Source organism: Sprattus sprattus, assembly GCF_963457725.1.
Source record: "Sprattus sprattus genome assembly, chromosome: 10".
Classification (NCBI taxonomy): Eukaryota; Metazoa; Chordata; class Actinopteri; order Clupeiformes; family Clupeidae; genus Sprattus; species Sprattus sprattus.
In genome coordinates, this window is record NC_137908.1 from 20,494,687 (window position 1) to 20,516,285 (window position 21,599).

Sequence of the window (21,599 nt, forward strand, 5' to 3'; positions counted from 1 at the left end):
CTCACTCCCCATCCCTGGCCATGTGAGGAGAGCACATTAGAGAATCGCTAGGATTTGCCCTAGGAAGGTTTACTCTTTGACTCCTTGGTTTTACAATGTCTAGATTATTTGAAAGGTAGACTCTTAAAGCTATGTGTCTGAACAGAAACAAATCTCTTTTGTCGAGAAGGCACCACAGAAGGAATTGAGTTTAAGTATGTTTTTCCTAATCAATTCAGAACTACTGGAATGCCAAGAATAGATCAAGCACAATGCTGCTTGGTTTGCCATTCAGCCATGGCCACCTACAGTGGGGAAATCCCTTACAGAGAGAAGAGACCTTAAGACCTTAGTTGCCTAAGGGTGAGTGGGCCATTATTAGATAACACCTTGCTTTAAAATGTGTTCAACATTGTCCTTTAAAAATCTTGATATCGGTCAGCAGCCTACTTTTGTTCATGTTATCCATTTACAGGCTGAATTTGTCATTAAAATGTGGATTTAAACATAAAACATTCAAATTATATGCATTCGTTGTGGCCCAAGATACACATACTGAAGCGGGAATGCAAAGCATGAAATCAGATAAGCATATGTATTTATTGGCAGTGAACATTTTCTTAATGATTTGGTTATTCTATATCATTGCATATTGATTCTGCTGGGAAAGACAAGTATGGGGGCAAGCTAAAAGTTTGTCTAAATTAGATAGGACAAACAGAATTGCTACTGACAATGGCTGTGCAGCATTGTTCTACCTTCAGCCAGAGGGTGTCACTATATGCTCACAGTATTATTTCTAAAATGTTTGGTCTTGGGATCAGCTATCTTTACCTCAGTTATTGCCAGCCACAACCATGCAAATAAATGTCTTTGTGATTTGGCTGTTATGGCATTATAAAATACTTTGGACTGATGAAATTGGGATATGCTGGTACAAAATAAGATGGCCTAGAGCAACAAACTGGAAATTATATGCCTGTTCTTTCACTCCAGTAGCCTAAAGGCACTTACCCAGTGTGTTAAGGGTAGAAGCAGTTTCAGGGACAAATACCTTGATGACCAGAAGAACATAATAATGATGTGCCAACTGGACAGTGACAATAACATTAATATGTGGCATGCGTTCTAAACATAGTAGCCTTCATGTTTTTTTGCCATTGATATATGATTGCAACTCGCATGAATCAAAAAATAAACTGCATGTCCTCCTGCTGACACACTCCATCACAGTAGGTTTGTGGCTGTGACCTATACGATTTCAGCCTTGAAGACGCCATGGTGAAGTAGTAGCCTATATTCAGAATTTATGGGAAATCATTGGCATTGGGTTAACACATCTGGTTGTAACTTGCCTCGATGAAACAGCATAAATGCTGCAAGAGAAAACTAAATTATACTTCGGTAAAATCCTAACCTATGTGCTCCCCCTATAGTTCATGGCAACATACAACGCAGAATATATGATAGTAGCCTAATCCTTGCTTGCGGCGTAGCCTACAAGGGATCCAATTTCAGCTTCTGGCGTCAGGCGGGCGCAGTGCAGTCCAGTCGTAACCCAGCCCAGATTGTCATGAATAGCGAAGGCTACGTAAAAATGATGGTTCATGAAGTGGCCTATTGGACACCGGACACAATCTTATTTAGCCTGTTGCCCTGTGCACAATTGACCAGAAGAAAATACATGTCAGACTATTATTCAACACAACACTTTAACAGTAATTCCCATGTAATGTCCAGGTGCAGTTCTCTTTGAAGAAATTGACGCTATCGGTGCAGAGTGTAGTGAAAGAAGGTCAAGGAGGAACACAATTCCTTTTCTTGGACATGTCAACCTTATTACAGGCAAATTAAAGGAAGGGTTGCCAGTCCTGTAGTTACCTCCCACTGAAACATTACCCAGGGACGGATCACAACTATTCTCGCTGTGTGTATTTTGCAAATATGATGATGTCACCAACTCGACACTTTCTTCAACCGATAGTCATGGCGGAGCAACAATTCCTAAACTTTCACTGGTGAGTAGGCTACCTGTCTCGCACGCTCTCCGGGTTAAATGAAGCTTGCCATTACGCTTAGATGGACGGAAAAAATGAAATGTTCTAACCCAGTTTTGAGTAAAATCTTTTTTTTAAAGGTTTGATCGTGTCACTCTATGTAAACTTATTGTTAGCTTAGCTATCTCGGATTCAATTTGATTCAGTGCTATAAGCTATTTAGGCTATGTCTGTGTTTAAAAGTTGATTTGGTTCCCAAAATTAACTCTGACTATTTCGTTAGACATCTCTGTGTAGACATCAATCCACGTAGCCAATTCCTTTAAAACCTGCAGGAAAAAGAAACTTCACTGAGCGACTTTGCGTTTCCATTACGTTGCATAGTTAATGTTAGCGTCACTTCAAGCTGCATTCAGTGTAACCTTTGTCATTATGTGTACAACAGATCTAAATGCACCGTAGCCTATTGACATTTGATATACAACCCTTTGCTCTAAAACAATTTGCCCGTATAGGAAATCAGAATTCTAAGAGACAGGGGTTTTATAAATTAATATTTTTCTCATCTTGCTTTTTCAACTATCCAACATTTCATCTGTTAGTCATCTTTGCATAGGACATTAGGGTAGAAATGATGGGGTTGCCTAGCTTTCGGGCAAGTAGACTACTGTTTATAAAGCAGTCTAGGCTGTAGATCTATCTACTCATCATAAATTCTGCCCTATAACCGTTGCAAGATAGAAGCATAGTTCAACACTAACTTTGCTGATCAATTTGCTTTCCAAATCCCTTCCCTAATCTTACGTGTGTGTGTCTGTCTTAGTTGTGTTCAGATGAATCTACGGTATATTTTTGTTTTGTTTATGTAGCTGAAAACGGAGCCTAATTGACAGTGAGCACAGTTGCGGGCTAAGCCACAGTTCTCGGGTCTCACCCCACCCCCCTTACTTGTTTAGTTGTAGTTCTTCAAACTTAAACTGGCTGGCTTGCGTATAGTGCAATCCTTAAAAGTGGTTATTTTTTACATGCTTTGTCCAAATGTCCCGTTGATGCAGATCTGTTTTTAAATCCGAGTATGCCATCTTACTTGTCAATGTGCCATAGAAATTACTCTGTAGTTGGTGGACGCTCCACTGTAATTCTCTTGGAATCTCTAAATGTCAAAGGTGCTAACTATCAATGAAGGGTAACGTAAATTAATTACGACCTTTGCATTGAGTTATGATTTTATGAAAGTCATTCAATTTTTTTTTTTTTTTTTTTTACAGTGAAACAGACTGTGCAGCGTAGAATTGTGTAAATATTTGTTGTTTGCAGTTGTAAGTTGTTGTAGAGACTCCCTTTGTGGAGTAAAATGGATATGGCAATTCTGGCCATCTACACCAGCTTGTTGTCTCTAGAACTCTTAGTCATGTTTGGTCCCAATGGTGTGCTTGACAGATGATTCTGACTGATTTATTATTCTCTTTCTTTCCCACTTTAAGTATAAGAGAAGTAACTTTTGTGAGAAAACAACGATTCCCTCCTGTGGCCCAACTTTTCATTGCAGTACAATCCATTACATTTCATGCAGTTGTTCACTTAAACGGTATTTCAAATGACGCCAGTAAAGGTTTACAAAGTCTCATCTCATGCAAGACCAATAGATGTATTGCTTTTGTTATCAGATGATTGAAGGAAGTCCCCTGTAATATTTATGCCATATATAGATGTCATCATGGAAGGATTTAGCAAATGTACACCAGCGTGAGCCTCAACAGCCATAAATGAGGTGGTTTGGGGACGTCTTTGGATATAAGAGAGAATGTTCTAACTTTTTAAATACAAAATAGTGCTTTCACAAGCATTAGTGAAGTGCTCTGAATTGTTTTCCGCTTTCCCTTCAGGCCCTGGCTGTTCACACTGGCTGGTAGGAAGTTGTGCAAACATTAGCTAGTGCAGCTCTTGGCCATGTGCCTACAGTATGCATGTGTGGCTGATATTCTTGAAGAATTTGCCTCACTGTAAGAGTTGCTCAGCTTGTCTTTGAGTCTTAACACCAGGATGAGCCAGATTATGACCTGAAGGTAGTTAGCATGCAAGATATGTGTTGTTTGGTGTTCAGGGCCCCTATTGCCACTAAGTTGTGAAAGTGTATGTCGTACCATCATTGTGCCTGTGTGTGTGTGTATGTATGTGTGTGTGTGCGTGTGTGTGTGTTTGTGTGTAATGTTCATGCAGTGAATTATAGGAGTTTTCAGTTTAAATTTGCTATGTGATGGCATTCCGAGAAAATTCCTCTCCAAATTCAAGAATTCCTTTTGCTTCCACAGTCTGTCGATAAACAGAGAGGTTTACGTTGGACACTTTTGTAAGGCCTGACTGCTGGCCTAAATATTTATTTTGTGACTTGAGCTGAGAAAAAAGGACCACTGTCCTCTCACACTGAGTTGTTCATTCTCTTTCCTGATCTGATCTGTGATTTGCGCAGCAGAGCTAGATTGTCTGAGACGGACATCCTGTGAGTGCCAAGTCTACAAAGAAAACTGAGCACATAGCAGTAAGTGGCCACAGAGTACAGAGTGTCTGAGTCAAATAACTGGGCTTTTCAGCTGTGAAGAATTCAAAGAGAATGTGTGCATTGACTTTCAACGTTGTTTTTTGGATATGCTAAAAGTAGCTCTCGAATAAAATGTGCTTGCTGAGAGCTAAAACTAGCAATATGGGATACTCAACATGTGGTACTCTGAGCTCTTTAGTATTTAGCTTATAATTTAATGTTGTTTGTTTGCTGTAAAGGTCAAATGGTAAATATTTTTTTTATTTATAATGATTACTTCTTATGTTAAATGGTGAACAATCCACTGGACACCAGAGTCCAGAGTCGATCATTCATTGTCAATCACATGGTTTGCCAACAAGTTAGACAGTCTATGGTTTGTAGCATAGGCCTAGTGTATCAGTAAGAGCAAGTTTCTTTTTCTCTGTCACAGGAGTTTGCCTGACTCTAGTTGCAGTCAGATGTAAGTGGTTTCGACAGGGGGATCAATAGTGACATTGTTGCCCTTGTTGCTGGTAACTGCACCTACCTGTTGAGCAAGTTCCCGCCTTACAACAATGCTGACTTTCTCCTTCCAGTCCTGTTTTGTGACCTTATAAAAAGGACAATCAGAGAAAAAAAAGCTATTATAGGTATGCAAATTGGAATTTGTAGCACACACCTTGCAGATATGAGATGATCTGTCAATTATTTTGTGGTCAGACAGACAGATATTCTTGTATCCTGCCTTTCATTGCAACATAACTTGCATGACCGGCATAAGGCACTGGCAGCAAGTGTCTGAGTCTGAGTCAGTTTTCACAGTTTTTTTTTTTTCAATTGCCAAATGTGTACAAGAAGAACTTTTTTGCACCATTGCAGTGGTGCATATTCCAGCCAGTGACAGTGGACATGTTTGCCTGTAATCTGTTTTGTTTGTTCAGTGCATCCTATCAACTTCTCTCATCTGCAAGCCAGCTGAACTGCAATTGGTGAGTTAATCTGATCCTGGCAGCAGTGTAAATTCGTCTTGACACCAGAAATGGAGAGCAGAAGCCTCTGGGCCGTGCTAGAGAGGTTTAAGGAAGTGTCATCTTCTACAGGTAGCTTTAGTTTCACAAATAGCTGAAGTACTACTTTTATAGTCTGATCAGGGAACAACACTTCAGCAATGCTTTTTGAATCCCACTGTAGTAGTCTTTGGCCTAAAGAAGATGCTGTAAGCAATGCTATTTCTTGTTGACCTCCCCAGACTGAGGCACTGCAGAAATCCATCCCCTTCCTTTTACTGGTTGTGGACAGGCGATATAATGGTCTGACGGGGATGCCTATCTCTTTAGAGGCCTTTTGACTGGTCAGTATGACCACACTGTGTTTTAGCTGCTAGTTATAGAGCCAAAAGAGCTCTCAGGAGACCTACTTTCTGGATCATAACAGTCTATTTTGTCCATTATTATTACTGCAGCACTTAGTGTCAGGAGACAGTGTCAAATGGGTGGAGCAGCTTTTCCAACATTGTTGCTCATGCAGAAAGCTACTCACTTGCAGCACAATGGCTGGAAGGAGAACTTGCCCTGTCAGCTGTAATGACTGATGCAGAATATAACAATATAGCAAATACAATAAATGGCTAAAGTATATTACTTTATGGTTTGACACATTACTTGGTTTGCATGTTGCACATATTAAGCATTATTATTTTTATCCATACAACATGTGTTTATTTATGTTAATCCCTGACCAGGGAAGTGTTGAAATGGCAGTGTCTTGTTGTGTCAAAGCCCTGTGCCTTTGTTGTGATTTGTTTTTGAGGTGTGGTGGAAATTTATTTTGGACCTCTTGTGGTCGTCAGTGGTGAATATTTAATTAGCTTGTAAGGCCTCTCTGAGGCCCTGTTTTTTCCCCTGTACCAGACTCGGCCTGCGCTCTTCTCCTACTCCCGAGCGGCCCTCACACTAGCAGGTATTTAGCACCTGAGCACTGCTGAGAGAGAAGTCGCTTTTATTTCAGTATTGATGCAGATTATGCCTTTGGCCTGAGGAGTTTGTCATGCGCTATAGTGTTTACTTGACAGATGTGAATGAGATAAAAAAATGTTGCACTCTTTGAATAAACAAGCCATTTTGAATATGTTGGAAAATTAAGTGTGTAAAAAGGTGTTTGAAAATTTGCATTTGTTTTAACCCCTTCATGGTGTTTAATACCATAGTTTTTGTTAAATTGCAACATTTAGTTGTCTCAGCCCTATCAGGTTGCCTCTTACATAGTCATGTAGGAATACCTGAATACCTGTCTTTTCGGGGACCTTCAAATACCTTTTCCGGCTCTGGACTTCTTTCCTGGACATGCTGTCCATTTTCCTTTGGAAAGGGAGTGGTGTGTGTGTGTGTGTGTGTGTGTGTGTGTGTGTGTGTGTGTGTGTGTGTGTGTGTGGGTTCACTGAAGGTTCAGCTCCCTGTTGGTAAGCCTGTGGGCCTTGAGAGCAGAGAAGGGGACATGGCCTGGCTCCTAGCCAGAGACCACACCAGCCCCTGAGTCCTGCACACAAAGCATCATCTGTTGAACCCACTGGATTCCACCAGCGATGGAGCACTCTTTGACAGGAGACAGAATGTAGCATTGCACTGCCAAACCCTGGTTGTAACAAAATCTCAGGTAGGGGAACTGGCTGTGGACATGTGTTAGTGAAGGGTGAGAGATTCCAGCTGCCAGAAATGTAAAGGACATCATCAATTCCTTGCATGGATAAAAAAGGTCTGGCTGGCCTGATTGATTGGCCCTACTGATAGCTCCTCCACTAGCTGGGAGAGGACCATGTGGCTGGTGGTGATGAGAGGCTGATGGCTCGGCTCTGGTTTGTGCAAATGGGGAGCAGATGACTGGAGCTCTGTGTACATTGATCCAGGGATCAGGAGCCCTTTCCCCCAGAGCAATCCTTAACCGGCACTTTATAGTGTGTCTAAGATGGACAAACTACAGTATAGCCTGTGTGTTTAAAGCAACACTATGAAACTATTTGCCACAGGTATGTTGTTATAGGCAACTGGTTTTGGTATCATCTTCAAATTAATTTTGATGGTATATCCATATGGTTATGTGATAAACACATCATTCCCACTAGCCATGTAGGTTATGTACTGTCTAGTTCTGTGGACCATATCGCCAAAGTTACGCTAGGTAAGTATGCTAGTTAACATGTTAGCAAGAATTTGTCAGTGGTAACAGGGCTGTTGGTGGTGTTCGCAAGGTTTTGTGTGCCTTTAAGGTTGTTTGCACGCTAATTTTAGACTGTCTCTGTGTAACAGTAGTGTAAATGGTTTTCTGCAGTAAAGTGGCTATAAGGGATTTTGGCTAATGTTGCAATAGCATTTCAGCACCACAGGATGCCATCTTTTGCTTCTGTGCTACTTCTGATGGATCCTGGAAGAGTGCCAAGAGTTCTCCAGACCATCCAGTGCAGCTTTAGTGTAACTGACTCCTCATGAGTTAAAGTACATCTGTTTTACCCACAGCAACTTTTATGCAGGCATAGTGGAATGGTTGTCCACCACTGTCATAGTGATCCAATTAATTATGGGATGGTATCTGGTTGTCTGCCCATCTATCTCACTGACACACCTTATTGAGGTTGAAGACTCTGGCTCTTTCCATCTCTTAAAAGTCCACATCTCTGACCACATTAATCGGTTGCTCAGTTAGATGTAAATAAACCCATTGTGCAGAGATCCCATACCGTAAGCCTAAAGGAACAATGCAGTGAGAATCCTTCTGCCCTTTTTAGAGTTTTTCTAAATATGTAGGCTCTGTCCTTTGTCCTCTTATGACTTCACTGGTGGCGTGAGGTGTGAGTTCATGAGTTTTGAAAACGAATGTTTGGTAGAATGTTTTCTAGTGTTCTGCGGATCTCAACATGCAGGCTACAACCAGCCAATGTTTTAACTGTAAATTTGAAAATGATTGTTTTTCCTCAACTTCAACTCTAGATCACTGAAGTCAGCTGTCTATGGCAATGGAGCACATTCAAGGAGCCTGGAGGACCCTCAGCAATGGGTTTGGGTTCAAGGACTCTGTATTTGAAGATGCTTGCATGTCCCCCACCATCATTAAAGGCTTCCCCTACCAGAGACGGGCGTCAGATGACGGGAAGATCCCAGACTCCACCAAAACAAGCAGCACAATCCGAGTGTACCTCCCTAATAAACAGCGGACCGTGGTGAGCCTAATGCCCTCACAACCTTCAGTGTGGACAATGGGACCAATTTTAAATAGTTATACTTGACAATGAACAATAGAGGCTAGTCATCAACTTTGCTATATCTCTCTGATTTAATTAATACAAGTGTGTTTGAAAAAAACTTAATATGTGATGTATACATTCTAAGTTTGTCAGCTACTATCATAAGAGATCTTACATTTTTATATGTACAGTGTGTATGTATATAAAACAATATATATAATTAATATATAAAATAATAGATATAATTGATTCCTTCACATGCAATAACTCAAAATGCTGTCTGCTCCTCTAGGTGAATGTGCGTCCTGGAATGACCTTGCACAACTGCCTTATCAAAGCGCTCAAGGTCAGAGGGCTTCAGCCAGAATGTTGTGCTGTCTTCAGACTTCATCCAGGACAGAGAAGGTAAGGAAGAAGTGAAATATTGAAAATGTTTTGGTTATTAGACTGCTTTGTCTGTTTCATATTTCTCCTAAAATGGCTCTTCTAAGCCAAGAACATTGTGGTGACATTTGTTAATGATATAGTGTCTGTATGCCTGTAAAACCAAACCATATATATTGAGTGTCATCTGATGTGGTCCTAGGAGGCATTTATGAAGGCCAAATAAAATGAACAAACTCCTAGCTTAGCAAGACTGATTCAGAAATCTATGGAGTCTTAATGTAGTCATCGTGTCTATCTAACCCCTTGCGCTGAGAAGGTGCACTTCAGCGCATACAGTCGGCTGGGGTTTCTGGGGTCACACCAGGTCGTGAATGATCCTCCAGTGCACTGGGACTAATGAGCCGTTTGTTTTGAGCACGAAAGAAAGATGTAGGACAGAGCAGGATGGCGGTTGATGGAAGCAAGCTGTGCGTGTGTGTCAGCCCTTACGTTGTCTCCCATTCAGTGACTCGGTATCAGTGTTTCTCTCTGAAAGCTTGATCAGTCACCCAGAGAACGGGTCGTACAGATCCAGGGGGCAGGCGATATGCAGACGGGTCAGCCCAGTGTTCATTTTGAATGTGCTGTAGGCCACATATGATTCTGAGACTTTACCTGTAACACATCTGTTGCCCATTTGTTGCTGTCTTAAACTGATGCCGTTTCATTTTTAATGTTGCTCTATAGATGTGCTGACTATTTTGATTCAGTCCACGACCTTGTGAAACCATTTTGTTAGGTGCAGCTTTTAGATGTCTATATAAGTACTTGGATGTTGATATATTTTGTGCAGTAGAAAAACACGCATGGATTGGAACACAGACTCTACCTCACTGATCGGGGAGGAGCTGCTGGTAGAAGTGTTAGACCATGTTCCTCTGACCACGCACAATTTTGTGAGTACCACTTCTTTTAAAGGTTGTTTGCAAGTCATCTTGGAAAACATGTCATTGGATGCAATCCTAACGGGCTGTCCCCAGTCATATCTTGTGCCACATTATATTTAGAGTGCATGGAATTTTGAGACAAGGTACTTGCGAATTGTGGAATTTTTGTGCATTTTAAAATAGCCTCTCTCTCTCCTCCGGTCAGGTTCGGAAAACATTTCTGAAGTTGGCCTTCTGTGACATCTGTCAGAAGTTCCTGCTGAATGGCTTCCGATGCCAGACTTGTGGCTATAAGTTCCATGAACACTGCAGCACTAAAGTCCCCACCATGTGTGTTGACTGGACCAACATCCGTCAGCTCCTGTAAGTCTGCTTCAAACTGGCCACCTTGAACACACAGACACACAGACGCACAGACGCACAGACGCACAGACGCACAGACGCACAGACGCACAGACGCACAGACGCACAGACGCACAGACGCACAGACGCACAGACGCACAGACGCACAGACGCACAGACACACAGACACACAGACACACAGACACACAGACACACAGACACACAGACACACAGACACACACTGCTGCTCTATACTAATTATATAAAAAGAAAGGGCTCATGGAAAGCCACAATAAAATGTACTCTAAAATGAAGTAACAGGATAAACAAATCCACAGTTTCACAAGGAATTCCAACTGGCAGATTGCCTCTTCATTAAGGCCTCTTCATGCCACTACCACTATGGAACTGTAAGACTGAATATATGTGGCTCCTAAACTCTGTAGATCCTTTATGTCTGTAGCTTGTCCAAAGGATGAACTATAGCAGTGTCCACATAGCCACCTCAAACACGCAAAAATTCATTTTGCATATTGACCGTATCATGCTGTCTTTAGAGTTTGAGCTTTTTGGTAGATGACTATCAATGAAAATGAGGTGAGACTGAGCACAATGAACCAGTCATTTGTTATGACCAAGGGAGTCTTCCTGCTGAGGAGCAACTGGCTTCCTGTAACTTCATTATTCAGTATGAAAAGTATACATAGGAACCTTGATCAACAGTAGCAGAAGTAGTGTCAGGACGATATTTTAGATGCATCCTTTTGAGTTTTAGTAGACTGCAAGATCTCTGTGGATAGATCAGAAATATGTTAAGATGTATTATTGCAGTGTTTTTTGCAATAAATTGGACCCAGTACTTGTTAAATGAGTCTCACATCGTCATTTATAAGCAGATCCCCTTGCTGAGATTACAAAACAATGTGTGTGTGTGTGTGTGTGTGTGTGTGTATGTGTGTGTGTTTGTGTGTGTGTTTGTTTCTGCTTAACTAATTAATGCTTGCTTTGTGTAGGTTGTTCCCAATCACAGGTGAAGGCGGGGGTCCGTCCCTTCCCCCTCTCACAACCCGTCGCATGCGAGACTCTCTGTCCAGGTTCCCTGTTAGGTGAGTGTGTCCCTTTTACTCTGATGTCTCACCCTCATGCTCAAAACTGCCGTTGCCAGCGCTAGATGATGGAGGAGCACTGGTGTCCCCAGTTGAGGGTTAATCTAGACTTTGACTTTGGGAGAAATTCCTGAAGCATAACTGGTAGCTATGCCCGTAGCATAACTGGTAGCTACATGCCTGTAGCATAACTGGTAGCTATGCCCTAACTGGTAGCTATGCCTGTAGCATAACTTGTAGCTATGCCTGTGGCATAACAGCTGGCCAAGGGCTTACAGAGCCATCCAAGGGGCTTTAACTTTGAAGACTATGTCTCTCTCACTAATGTTATAGCCATTTTGACCTGGCCTTTGTTTTCAATGCAAATGAAGGGGAGAGACCTTTGGAAGCTTCCCCTGCACATAAGCACTGTGTCATGAGTGATGAGTCCATAAGACTGGGTTGTGGTGCTCAGTGGTAAGGTGTATCCACTGCGCCCTCTCCACTTCCTCCTCTGGGGCTTTCCAGGCAGTAGGTCAGCAGATTGGCCACATCAGCAGCACAGCCAGTCACAAGGCTCCTCGATCAGCTGCTCACAACAGAGAGATGCAATATTTCCCAGGCTTGTGTCTTGTAAACAAACTATAGTTCCTCAAAGCAAGGGCAGATGAAACACTACAGTAGATTAAAGGCCTTCATCTCGCGCACAGAGACTAATTAGCACTCCCCCTCTAAATGGGGGATGTTTTAAGCTTATGCTCAATATGGATTCACAATGATGCTACCGTCTTATGCTAAGTGCATGTTTCATGTTTATATGTAGCTATATAAATGAATGAATGAAAAACAAAATCAGTCAAACTGTGTCGTAGCCCAATACAACTTTAACAGTTACCTTTACACTTATATGACAGAAAGGACAGAAATGACATGTCATGTGAACTGTCTTTTCTCCTTTAATTTGGTTCTGACCTCGTGTGCCGTTTCTGTCTCTCTTGATCTGCCCATAGCTCTCATCACAGACATTCAACGCCTCACGCCTTTAACTACATCACGCCCTACCCGCCCTCAGGAGCTGCTCTCTCCCATCGCCAGAGGTCAACGTCAACACCCAATGTCCACATGGTCAGCACCACCCTGCCTGTGGACAGCACTGCCTTTGAGGTAATGTTAGAGAATCACACTCTTTTTGCTCGATTTAGGACCGTGTCTGAAAATAGGCCAGACGTGAAAGCACATAAGGCTATTTTTATCCCTCAGAGAAATCATAGGGCCGACCTCTTTCCTCTCCCCTCTTGTCTTTTGATTGTCTTTGTACTGTTTTGTGTTCTCTGTCAAATGTAAAATAGTTTAAACGCGTGTCTGAGCCTTTCAGTTTAAAATTTTCCTCACATCTTTCCTCATTTCAACCTTGTTTTTCTCTTCTCTTTTTCTAGATATTTTGAGAAGTAGTGGATACATATTTCTGTGCAGTTTGGTTTTGAAATTACAGCCATGGCAATGGGCTATAACTTATTCTTATGACAATACTGTCTGGGAATTGCCATGTGCTGTGATGCTTTCAACATCCATTTCTATCCTTCATTCTATCCCTTCCCTTCTTTCCCCCCCCCTTCTCTTCCTCTGCACTGCACTGCCCTGTCCTGCCCTGCCCTGTTTTGTGATGGGATGTAGCTAGATAGACTGAAAGCCCCTGCTAGTTCCTGGTGCCGGCGCTTTTGCCAGAGGAGAAGAGTAGGGACTGTTTGTTTCTCCAATCCTTTAATTGATGCCACCCAAGAACATCCCGAAAACGCCAAGCCTGCAAGTCACAACAGATCAGTGGTTTGTCTGGAGTTATGCCAGTTCTTTTGTTGATAGCATGCTCAAACAAACAAACCTCTATGGGCATGTAAACTGAAATTTGTGAGGGTCAGTTTTTTTACTGGGAATTGTTTTTATGTGACAGTTTCTTACTGCGTTCAATTATTAAACCTTGTCCATTTTGTGGTTGAATACCCAAATGTAATTAATTTGAAAGATCAATATCCGTCATTCAATAAAACAATACAAATAGAAAACTTTTGGTGGGTAAGTCATATAAACTATTTAATACAATAATCTGACTGACCTGGATCACTCTTAACATATTCTTGGGTTAAGTGTGATTGTATACGTCACATGACATAAATTGACCAGTTAAACATAACTTTAAAACATGTTTTTCTCTTCTCAGGATGCATTAAAAGGTCATGAGTCTGGTAAGAAGTTTTTTTAATTGTATTATTATTTGTATTATTAATAATATATATAATTTAACTTTTGTGCTATCTCTATGGATTTGCAGTGGCTTTGCAAAAGTATCACCATTTTCATAATTAAAATGGCTGGAATTGGGGTGCAGGTGTAGTCCAGAACCTTAAGAGCTATCACAGACCAGGACAGTCATCTCAGGAGCGTAGATGTTGTGCAGAAATCTGTCCAAGCGGAATGGGGAAAAAACGAGAGATTATGCCCTTATTCTGGCAATACTTTACCATGGGGGTTGATATCCTTTGTCGGCACAATATTTAATCTTTTCATTTATTAATTTTGAAGTTTAATAGACAAACGGCTTGTGTAGCATTTAGAAATAAACCATTGCATAAGTGTTCAAATTGAAAATGCTGAATGGCACAAAGAAAATGGTGACTTCCATCAAGAGAGTATAATACTTTCTCAGGCCACATATAACTCTTTATCTATTATCTGATTCTTCCTTTTACCCTGTGTCCATAAATCTTGATCGCAGGGAGCCCTCCAAATATGAGTCCCACCGGCTGGACTCCGTCAAGACCCCCAGCTCCCATGCACAGGGAAAAAGCCGCCTCATCCAACACTCAGGAAAAGAACCGAATCGTAAGTACACCTGTTTTTAATTCCTTTTTTTTCTAAATTGATTTTCAGGTTTTTTTCTTCTAAATGCGACCCTGTCAACCCAGTGATAATCATAGCAACCACGTCACATGAGACTGATATGTCCACAGCGTCCAAGAGACAAGAGAGACTCCAGTTACTACTGGGAGATAGAGGCCAGTGAGGTGGTGCTCCACTCCCGGATAGGCTCTGGCTCGTTTGGGACAGTCTACAAAGGGAAGTGGCATGGTGAGTAGGGCTCTCTATACCATGGTGGATCCAAGGATGCTTTTTATACCGGATTAGAGTTGTGGGTCGTCTTTTGGCCATACCCTATGATGTGTGTTTCTCCAGGTGATGTAGCAGTAAAAATCTTAAAGGTCACTGACCCCACACCAGAGCAATTCCAGGCCTTCCGCAACGAGGTGGCTGTTCTAAGGTCAGTCATGATTTTCCATTGGATTGGATTCCATTTTATTGGAGAGACTACAGTCAGTTGATATACTAAGCTGCCCTGTGGCACTGCTAGTTGGCTGAATCTTTAAAGCGTGTGTTATTGGTGGGTTAAGACCAACTAGCCCTAATGTGAAAATCGTATCTGCTTGCTGTGATGGGAATACTGCTTGACTGTCATCAATTTCTTGTGTGGGATCACAGGAAGACTCGGCATGTCAACATCCTGTTGTTCATGGGATACATGACGAAGGACAATCTGGCCATAGTGACCCAGTGGTGTGATGGTAGCAGCCTGTACAAGCACCTGCATGTCCAGGAAACCAACCTCCAGATGTTCCAGCTGATTGACATTGCGAGGCAGACAGCTCAAGGCATGGAGTAAGTATGAATAGAAGGCTTAGGAGACTCTCAGGGCTCGAGTACGCTTCTGTGGACACGGCTTGTCACATTGCGGAGAGACGTAGTGTTGCTGTTGTGAAGACGTCTCTCAGTGCACAAGCTCAATCACAGTGTAAGAGTGAAGTAATCACAGAGTGAAATGATATCTCTACGGCATGTGAATCTACAGCAAAGACTGTTATTTGTATAGGTCTAGTTTTATCTGTCCCTTTAAAACCTACACCTACACATATGATATGTTGTTGACACAAAAAGGTCCCTTTCACAGGAATAGCAACATTTAGATGTACATAATTGAAAGGTCTGTACCCTAAATCATTATAGCTGGTTTCAAACAAGAGTGATTACTTTCCATCAGAGGGCATGAGGGTACTTTTATTCTATGTTTCCAAGGCGCAAAAACACGGACAGAATCGAGGAATCGTGCAGGATTTTCCAAATAAAATGACGGGAGAGAAATACATCCCATAGTGTTACAGGCAACATTCATGTCCTCGTCCAAGATGATGTCAAAGACAGCCAACCAAAGTTAATGAAACAACAACTCGGTAAATCTCATTATATCAAACTCCCACGTTGAGTTTGCCACAATGATGGCAAGCTAACACACCCTATGTGTTGAGAACCGGTAACGCAGGCCACTGGGGCAGCCCGCAGAGATTCTTCAAATAAGAATGTACATGTAGACTATCACAACACAAGTGGCTTAACTGACTCAGTACAGGTCTTCTTACTGGAAACCAAAGATAATCTTCCTAGAACATTTTTTTTTATTGGACAAACATTTTTTGTTTAATACAATTTATGAAACAGAATCTGGAAAAGAATCGGAAAACAAGGAATCCTGCAAAGATAAGACAAAATTGGCAATTCAAAGGACCCAAGAATTGGTTATTGAATAGAATTTATGGTGGTGGACTGTCCTTGATTATATCTTCCTAAGCAGAGGAGGCACAGAAAAACACTTGAAGACCCAGTTGTATCTGTGTGTGTACTCCATCATCTCACCCTTATTTTTCTTCCTGGGGCTGTGGGTGCACAATCCACCATACCTCTAGGCTATATGTATCCCATAACAAAACAGTTTTGTCTATTGTTTTTGTTTTTGATGTATTTATAGAACTAGAAGGGTATTTTCATATAAACAAACCAGTCACATCATGTGTGAGGATAATCTCTCCTCTTGTAGAGATGATTTGCAAGGGTAGTGATGCCTGTGTAAAATGTTCTGAAAACAAGCAATCCTAACAGCATTGTTTTTGGTTTCCTTTCAGTTATTTACATGCAAAGAATATCATTCATCGAGACATGAAATCAAACAGTATCCTTTTTAGAAAGAAAATATTTTGTGAAATTATCATTGTATAGTTAGAGTGAGAGGTATAAGACAATTGGAGCCTCACCAACTAAGTGCAACCATAGCAACCTGCAGGTTAAAATGGGTAAATTGCTACATTTCAACACTGAGGGGTAATGATGCCCAATAAACCAATGAGGGGGACATGGACCATTCTGGAGAGGAGCGCGCACTGCAGCCCAGTAACCTCTCCTTGACATGACTACAGACATCTTTCTTCACGAGGGTCTGACTGTGAAGATCGGGGACTTTGGCTTGGCCACAGTGAAGGCCAGGTGGAGTGGCTCTCATCAGGTGGAACAGCCCTCAGGATCTATACTGTGGATGGTGAGGAAACGTCTATCAGACAAACAAACATAGAAATCAATGCGTAGTTATAGAGTGTGTTCGTTTGGAGAACAGTACACCAAGAACATGCCCATGTGGGTGACTTATGCATAACTGGCTTGAATGATATTGATAGAGCTAAGGACTTGTGGGACTTGAGAAGCTCACCAGCGCTATTTTCTCCTTGTCTCTCTCACAGGCTCCAGAGGTACTTCGAATGCAGGACAATAACCCATACAGTTTCCAGTCTGATGTGTACTCCTATGGAGTTGTCCTCTATGAGCTGATGACTGGGGAACTGCCCTATTCCATGATTGCAAACAGAGACCAGGTTAGTTTGGGAAATGTGGGCACGCATGTGGAGGGTTTCCAACCACTAGATGTTAATTGAACAGTTCAGGACTTCAGGAAATCATTAAAAAATAAAGTTATTTCAAATTGTCCATGTTTACAGAGCTTATAGGCTCCTGCAGTTGTGTGGCATAATTACAGGACATTTGCAGTATTTATGAAGTCAATTCTCCATTCTGCAGACAAAGCCCAGTACGTACTTATGTACTCCTCTTCATCATTAGTGGAGCACCAGATGTAGCAAGCTCTGCCTTTTTGACACATTTTGCTAATTTGGCATGTCAGAAAGTCCATCTCATTTTTCTATTTCATTGAACATGTTTAAGCTTTCAAATATTGTGGAAATTCTGTAAATCTCCACATCTGTAAGACGTGTGTCATTGATGGGTGCAGTGTTGGTGTTGTTCCACAAGATTCTTGACTGTATCCTCACTGTTTCGGCAAACCTGTTTCTACACACAACCACAAGCAGAGATTTCCATTGTGTAGTGCTTTTAAAAATGTCTATTCAAATCCATGGATCGCTTATACTCGAAACAGAGCTATGCCTGTGTCACTCGGATGTTTGTGTATTTGGGCTGCTTGTTTTGATTTTGCCAAGACAGTTGCACAAGTGCTGCAAACAGCTAAATGCATGATCACTCACTGCTGACCAGAGGAAAAACACGCTATCAATAGAAGGGCTGACTTGCACCTGATGCAACAAAAAAAGCAAATGGAGGTCTGTGAAGAGCAGCCATCCCTCTGAGCTGAAGGGAAGATGTTAGAGCACAGCATGAGCGTGAGCCCGCATGGTGAGATCCATGTGACCTGGCTTCCTGTGAGAAAATTCTTTACACATAGACCAGTGTTTTTTTTGCAGTCCGGCAAGGCCTCTATAGCAGACAGATCAACACATCTGTTGCTTGCAGTGTTGTGTGTCAAAGGAGGGTTTTTTGTGTTGATGGTTGTGGTGCTGGTCAGAAGTGTGGGTGGTGGCTTGGAGTGGAGCGCTGGGGGAGCGCAGTCTAATGCATGGCTCGGTGCCCATCTCATGGCAGAGGGTGGGTCACTGTGGCTTGGTGCCCATCGCATGGCAGAGGGTGGATAACTGTGGCACTAAATTTAGGCCTCCCTGGTCTGTGGCCCCATTTTCTTTTCTTTCCCGAAAACCGCAGGTTGAGGGCTTGTTGGGAACTGTTTTTAGCGTGTTCTCATTGGAAACCGCTAACTCTTGGCCTATATTTTCTCAGTCCCTCTCATTGTTCCTGCTGTTACTGTTGTTATTGTTGAACTTGAGGGAAAAACAGAAACCTCAGATAGAGGATTGCTCTGCTGTGAGGGCTCCACCCTCTGCTAGTGAAAGAGGAAAGTGTGTTGAGTATCAGGAAGTGCCAAATGAGGGAAGACTTGCAGGTTTGAATCAGAATCAATATTGTATTTATTGGAAAGGAGGTTTACACCTGCCTGGAATTTGCTCTGGTGTATAGATGCATACAGTAAACATATAACAAAAAATCACAATAAGTACTACACATAAGAAGAAAAAAAAACCTTCTGAGAGCAGAATAAATCAGTCATATGGAAAAGTGCTGTTCAATTCATTATTTTCACATCTGGTAAACTATGTAGGCAGACCTAGGCCTAGTTATCGTATCGTGTTACACACACTTGTGCTATGATGTATGTGAGCTGGCACACAGGTCAGGTGATCCTGGATGTTATGTCATATTTGATAAACAGTAGCATATGGGATCAATGTTGGTCAACACCTTATAAATCATTTTCTGTTATCACAAATGGCATTGCTATGTACATACGATCATACTGGCCATACCCAAAGAGATCATGTCCACTGTTGTGTCTCAGATTATCTACATGGTTGGACGGGGATACCTCTCTCCAGACCTCAGTAAGCTGTACAAGGGTTGCCCTAAAGCCATGAAGAGGCTCGTCGCTGACTGCATCAAGAAGTCCAGAGATGATAGGCCTTTGTTCCCACAGGTATGAACACACCTACTACAATAATGGAAGATTAATAGTGGGTCTGGTTGTAAGGTCTAATTTATCCCTCACTAAAATCATGGCAAATTTTTTCTGCACCATGTAGATAATAATAATAATAATAATTCATTTTATTTTTAACGCACTTTTCATTCCAAAGAATCTCAGAGTGCCTAAATGTGTGACATTTTCTTAAATTACTGCTGAAGCCTCCCACCTACTGGCCATAGATCTTTTTTATATAGATAGGGCCAGACAAATGAATGTGTAAACACAAAGGTACAGTCAGTGGTAGAAGAAATGCTTCTAGACTTAGTTATGACATATTTGAATGATAGTAGTTGACAATTGTTCCTTTTCTTCTGTGTATGTTGATACTTTGAGGTATTTGTATGCATTTGCTGACTATTTAAAGGGCCCAGATGTGTCAACAAATACATTAAATGGTCAGAACAGCAACTAAGTGTGTGAAGTGCACACTAGTATTGGGAACAGTGTTTATTTACCATGCCTTCAGTGTACCATCATCGTTGTAAGTCTGAAGTACTTTCAGTTTATTTTTCTTTGCTGCTACTAAAACTGCTCTCTGAACCCCTTGTTGTGTCAATGCATGTGGTCTCTCTGCCCAAGAGGCTCTGAGGACCAGGTGGGGGGACAATGGGACTCATATTAACATGGTAAGGTGTCTCCTCAGATCCTGTCCTCCATCGAGCTCCTGCAGCACTCCCTCCCCAAAATTAACCGCAGCGCCTCTGAGCCCTCCCTGCACCGAGCCACGCACACGGAGGCCATCAACGCCTGCACTTTGACCTCCACGCGACTTCCCGTCTTTTGAGCACAGTGCCTCTCCTCGTCGCGTCTCCACGCAACGCCAAGTGCCCCTGGAAATCAAAAGGACCCCACCTACAACACTAGCATGATGATTGGCTCCAAGGCTTAAGCGCATTTAGCATTACTGAGGCTGTAGCCAGCCAGGCTTGACTTGCACTCTTTGAGTGCTTCTTTCTTGAACAAGTACTTTAAATGGTGGGATATGAATTTGAAATCTGAAGAAAATGGTCCCCAAGAGACATCTTATACGTTGTGTTCTGTGCATACACGGCCCTTTCATACATTAGTAGAACTTTTTTTTTTTTTTCTTGTGAAGGGGCAATATATGAAGGAATAGAAGGTTAATATTTTAAATCTGTTGTTCCTCTGAAACATAGATGACTACAAACAGGGCTTGTTCTTAAATCTGACCTGAATCAAAGAAGTCTATGTCGTCTCAGGTCACTATCTGGAGAATCAAAGAAATGTAGCAATTTGAATGTTATCCATATAGAAGGGATGTAAGAGACAATGGCTCTTTTGGATGGTCTAGATGTACAGTTCTAATTGATGCATTTCTGTTATTCATTTTTATGTGGCAAGGCAGTTGGTTTTCCCTCTCTGCACGGGGTATTTGTGTATGGGGTTTGCTTTATAGGAATGTTGCAAGGAGATTTGATCTGACTTTCTAAAGGCTTTCTCAAAGAACCGTGGATCATTGGATAGGGCCTCTTAAGAAATGATTTAGGGATTTGTTTTTTTGTCTTATTGCTTATCACTGAGGATAAAATTGTAAACCTGAAAGACTGTGTATCCATTGTATTTTAATCAAATTAAGTTAAATACTTTATGACTGGTGACATTGTGTACATACCCCAAAATACATTTTCTTTATTTGACTACATACTGTACTTGTATACTTTAATACATATAGTTATGCAGGGCTTTTTTGTAAATACAGACAGTAAACATGACTATGGATGGCCTTCCATACATCATTGGAAGGGCATACAACATCCCTGGTGGCACTTTGCTTATAAATAATAATACATACCTCATTTACAGTTTTATAAAACATAAAACACATTTTCATATTTGCATGAAATATCACTTTTAATTATATCAGGAAGTGATACAAATTTAATTATTTTAATGGCAATGCCATTTCACAAATACTTGTGGGGAAGAGAGCTTTAAGTCAAATGATGGCCTGTAATGTCGACTTATAGATGTATGAAAAAGGCCAATCCTGTAAATATCCATCACTGCAAACACTTGAGCAATGTAATTACACACCAGAACCACTGCTAATTCATTAGTCTTTCCAGTGCCACTCAACAAGACTTTATATGATTAAAATTCCTATGACTTTAAACATCACATGCCCTTATATTCAAGCTTGAACACAAGTTGACTTGAACACTAATTTTTCAAACACCATATTTTATACTGTTTTTGTTCTGCAAAAAACCTTCCTGGGCTAAATCACCAGGGAAGTCACAGAAAGGTGCTAGGCAAAGGGTCCACAACCATAAGGTCTGAGATAATCTACACAATCAAATTAAAGGAGG

The 21,599-nt window shown here is 41.5% G+C and overlaps 1 protein-coding gene across 4 annotated transcripts; it reads left to right on the plus strand.

The window, feature by feature from the left end:
- Positions 1-1,760: 1,760 nt before the first annotated feature.
- On the plus strand, positions 1,761-20,932 carry raf1b (Raf-1 proto-oncogene, serine/threonine kinase b). Of its 4 annotated transcripts, none has more exons than XM_080846021.1 (18): positions 1,762-1,997; positions 8,478-8,707; positions 9,024-9,136; positions 9,954-10,053; positions 10,250-10,407; positions 11,400-11,492; positions 12,482-12,635; positions 13,146-13,295; positions 13,687-13,711; positions 14,242-14,348; positions 14,477-14,594; positions 14,700-14,784; positions 15,003-15,179; positions 16,475-16,521; positions 16,766-16,884; positions 17,084-17,215; positions 19,084-19,218; positions 19,913-20,932. In XM_080846021.1, exons 2-18 carry the CDS (start codon positions 8,498-8,500, stop codon positions 20,051-20,053), a joined length of 2,064 nt encoding a protein of 687 aa, XP_080702147.1. In that variant the 5' UTR covers positions 1,762-1,997; positions 8,478-8,497; the 3' UTR covers positions 20,054-20,932. The 4 variants fall into 4 exon arrangements, with proteins under 4 accessions (XP_080702149.1, XP_080702147.1, XP_080702148.1 ...); XM_080846020.1 differs by having other exon boundaries at positions 1,763-1,997; positions 9,951-10,053; XM_080846023.1 differs by lacking the exon at positions 13,146-13,295 and having other exon boundaries at positions 1,761-1,997.
- Positions 20,933-21,599: the final 667 nt, after the last annotated feature.

Excerpts from the sequence above, each read along its gene's own strand:
- raf1b (XM_080846020.1), top strand. The coding sequence starts at position 8,498 with ATGGCAATGGAGCACATTCAAGGAGCCTGGAGGACCCTCAGCAATGGG. Across the intron at positions 10,408-11,399 it reads ACCAACATCCGTCAGCTCCT|GTTGTTCCCAATCACAGGTG; the intron begins GTAAGTCTGCTT and ends TGCTTTGTGTAG. Across the intron at positions 14,349-14,476 it reads CTCAGGAAAAGAACCGAATC|CGTCCAAGAGACAAGAGAGA; the intron begins GTAAGTACACCT and ends ATATGTCCACAG.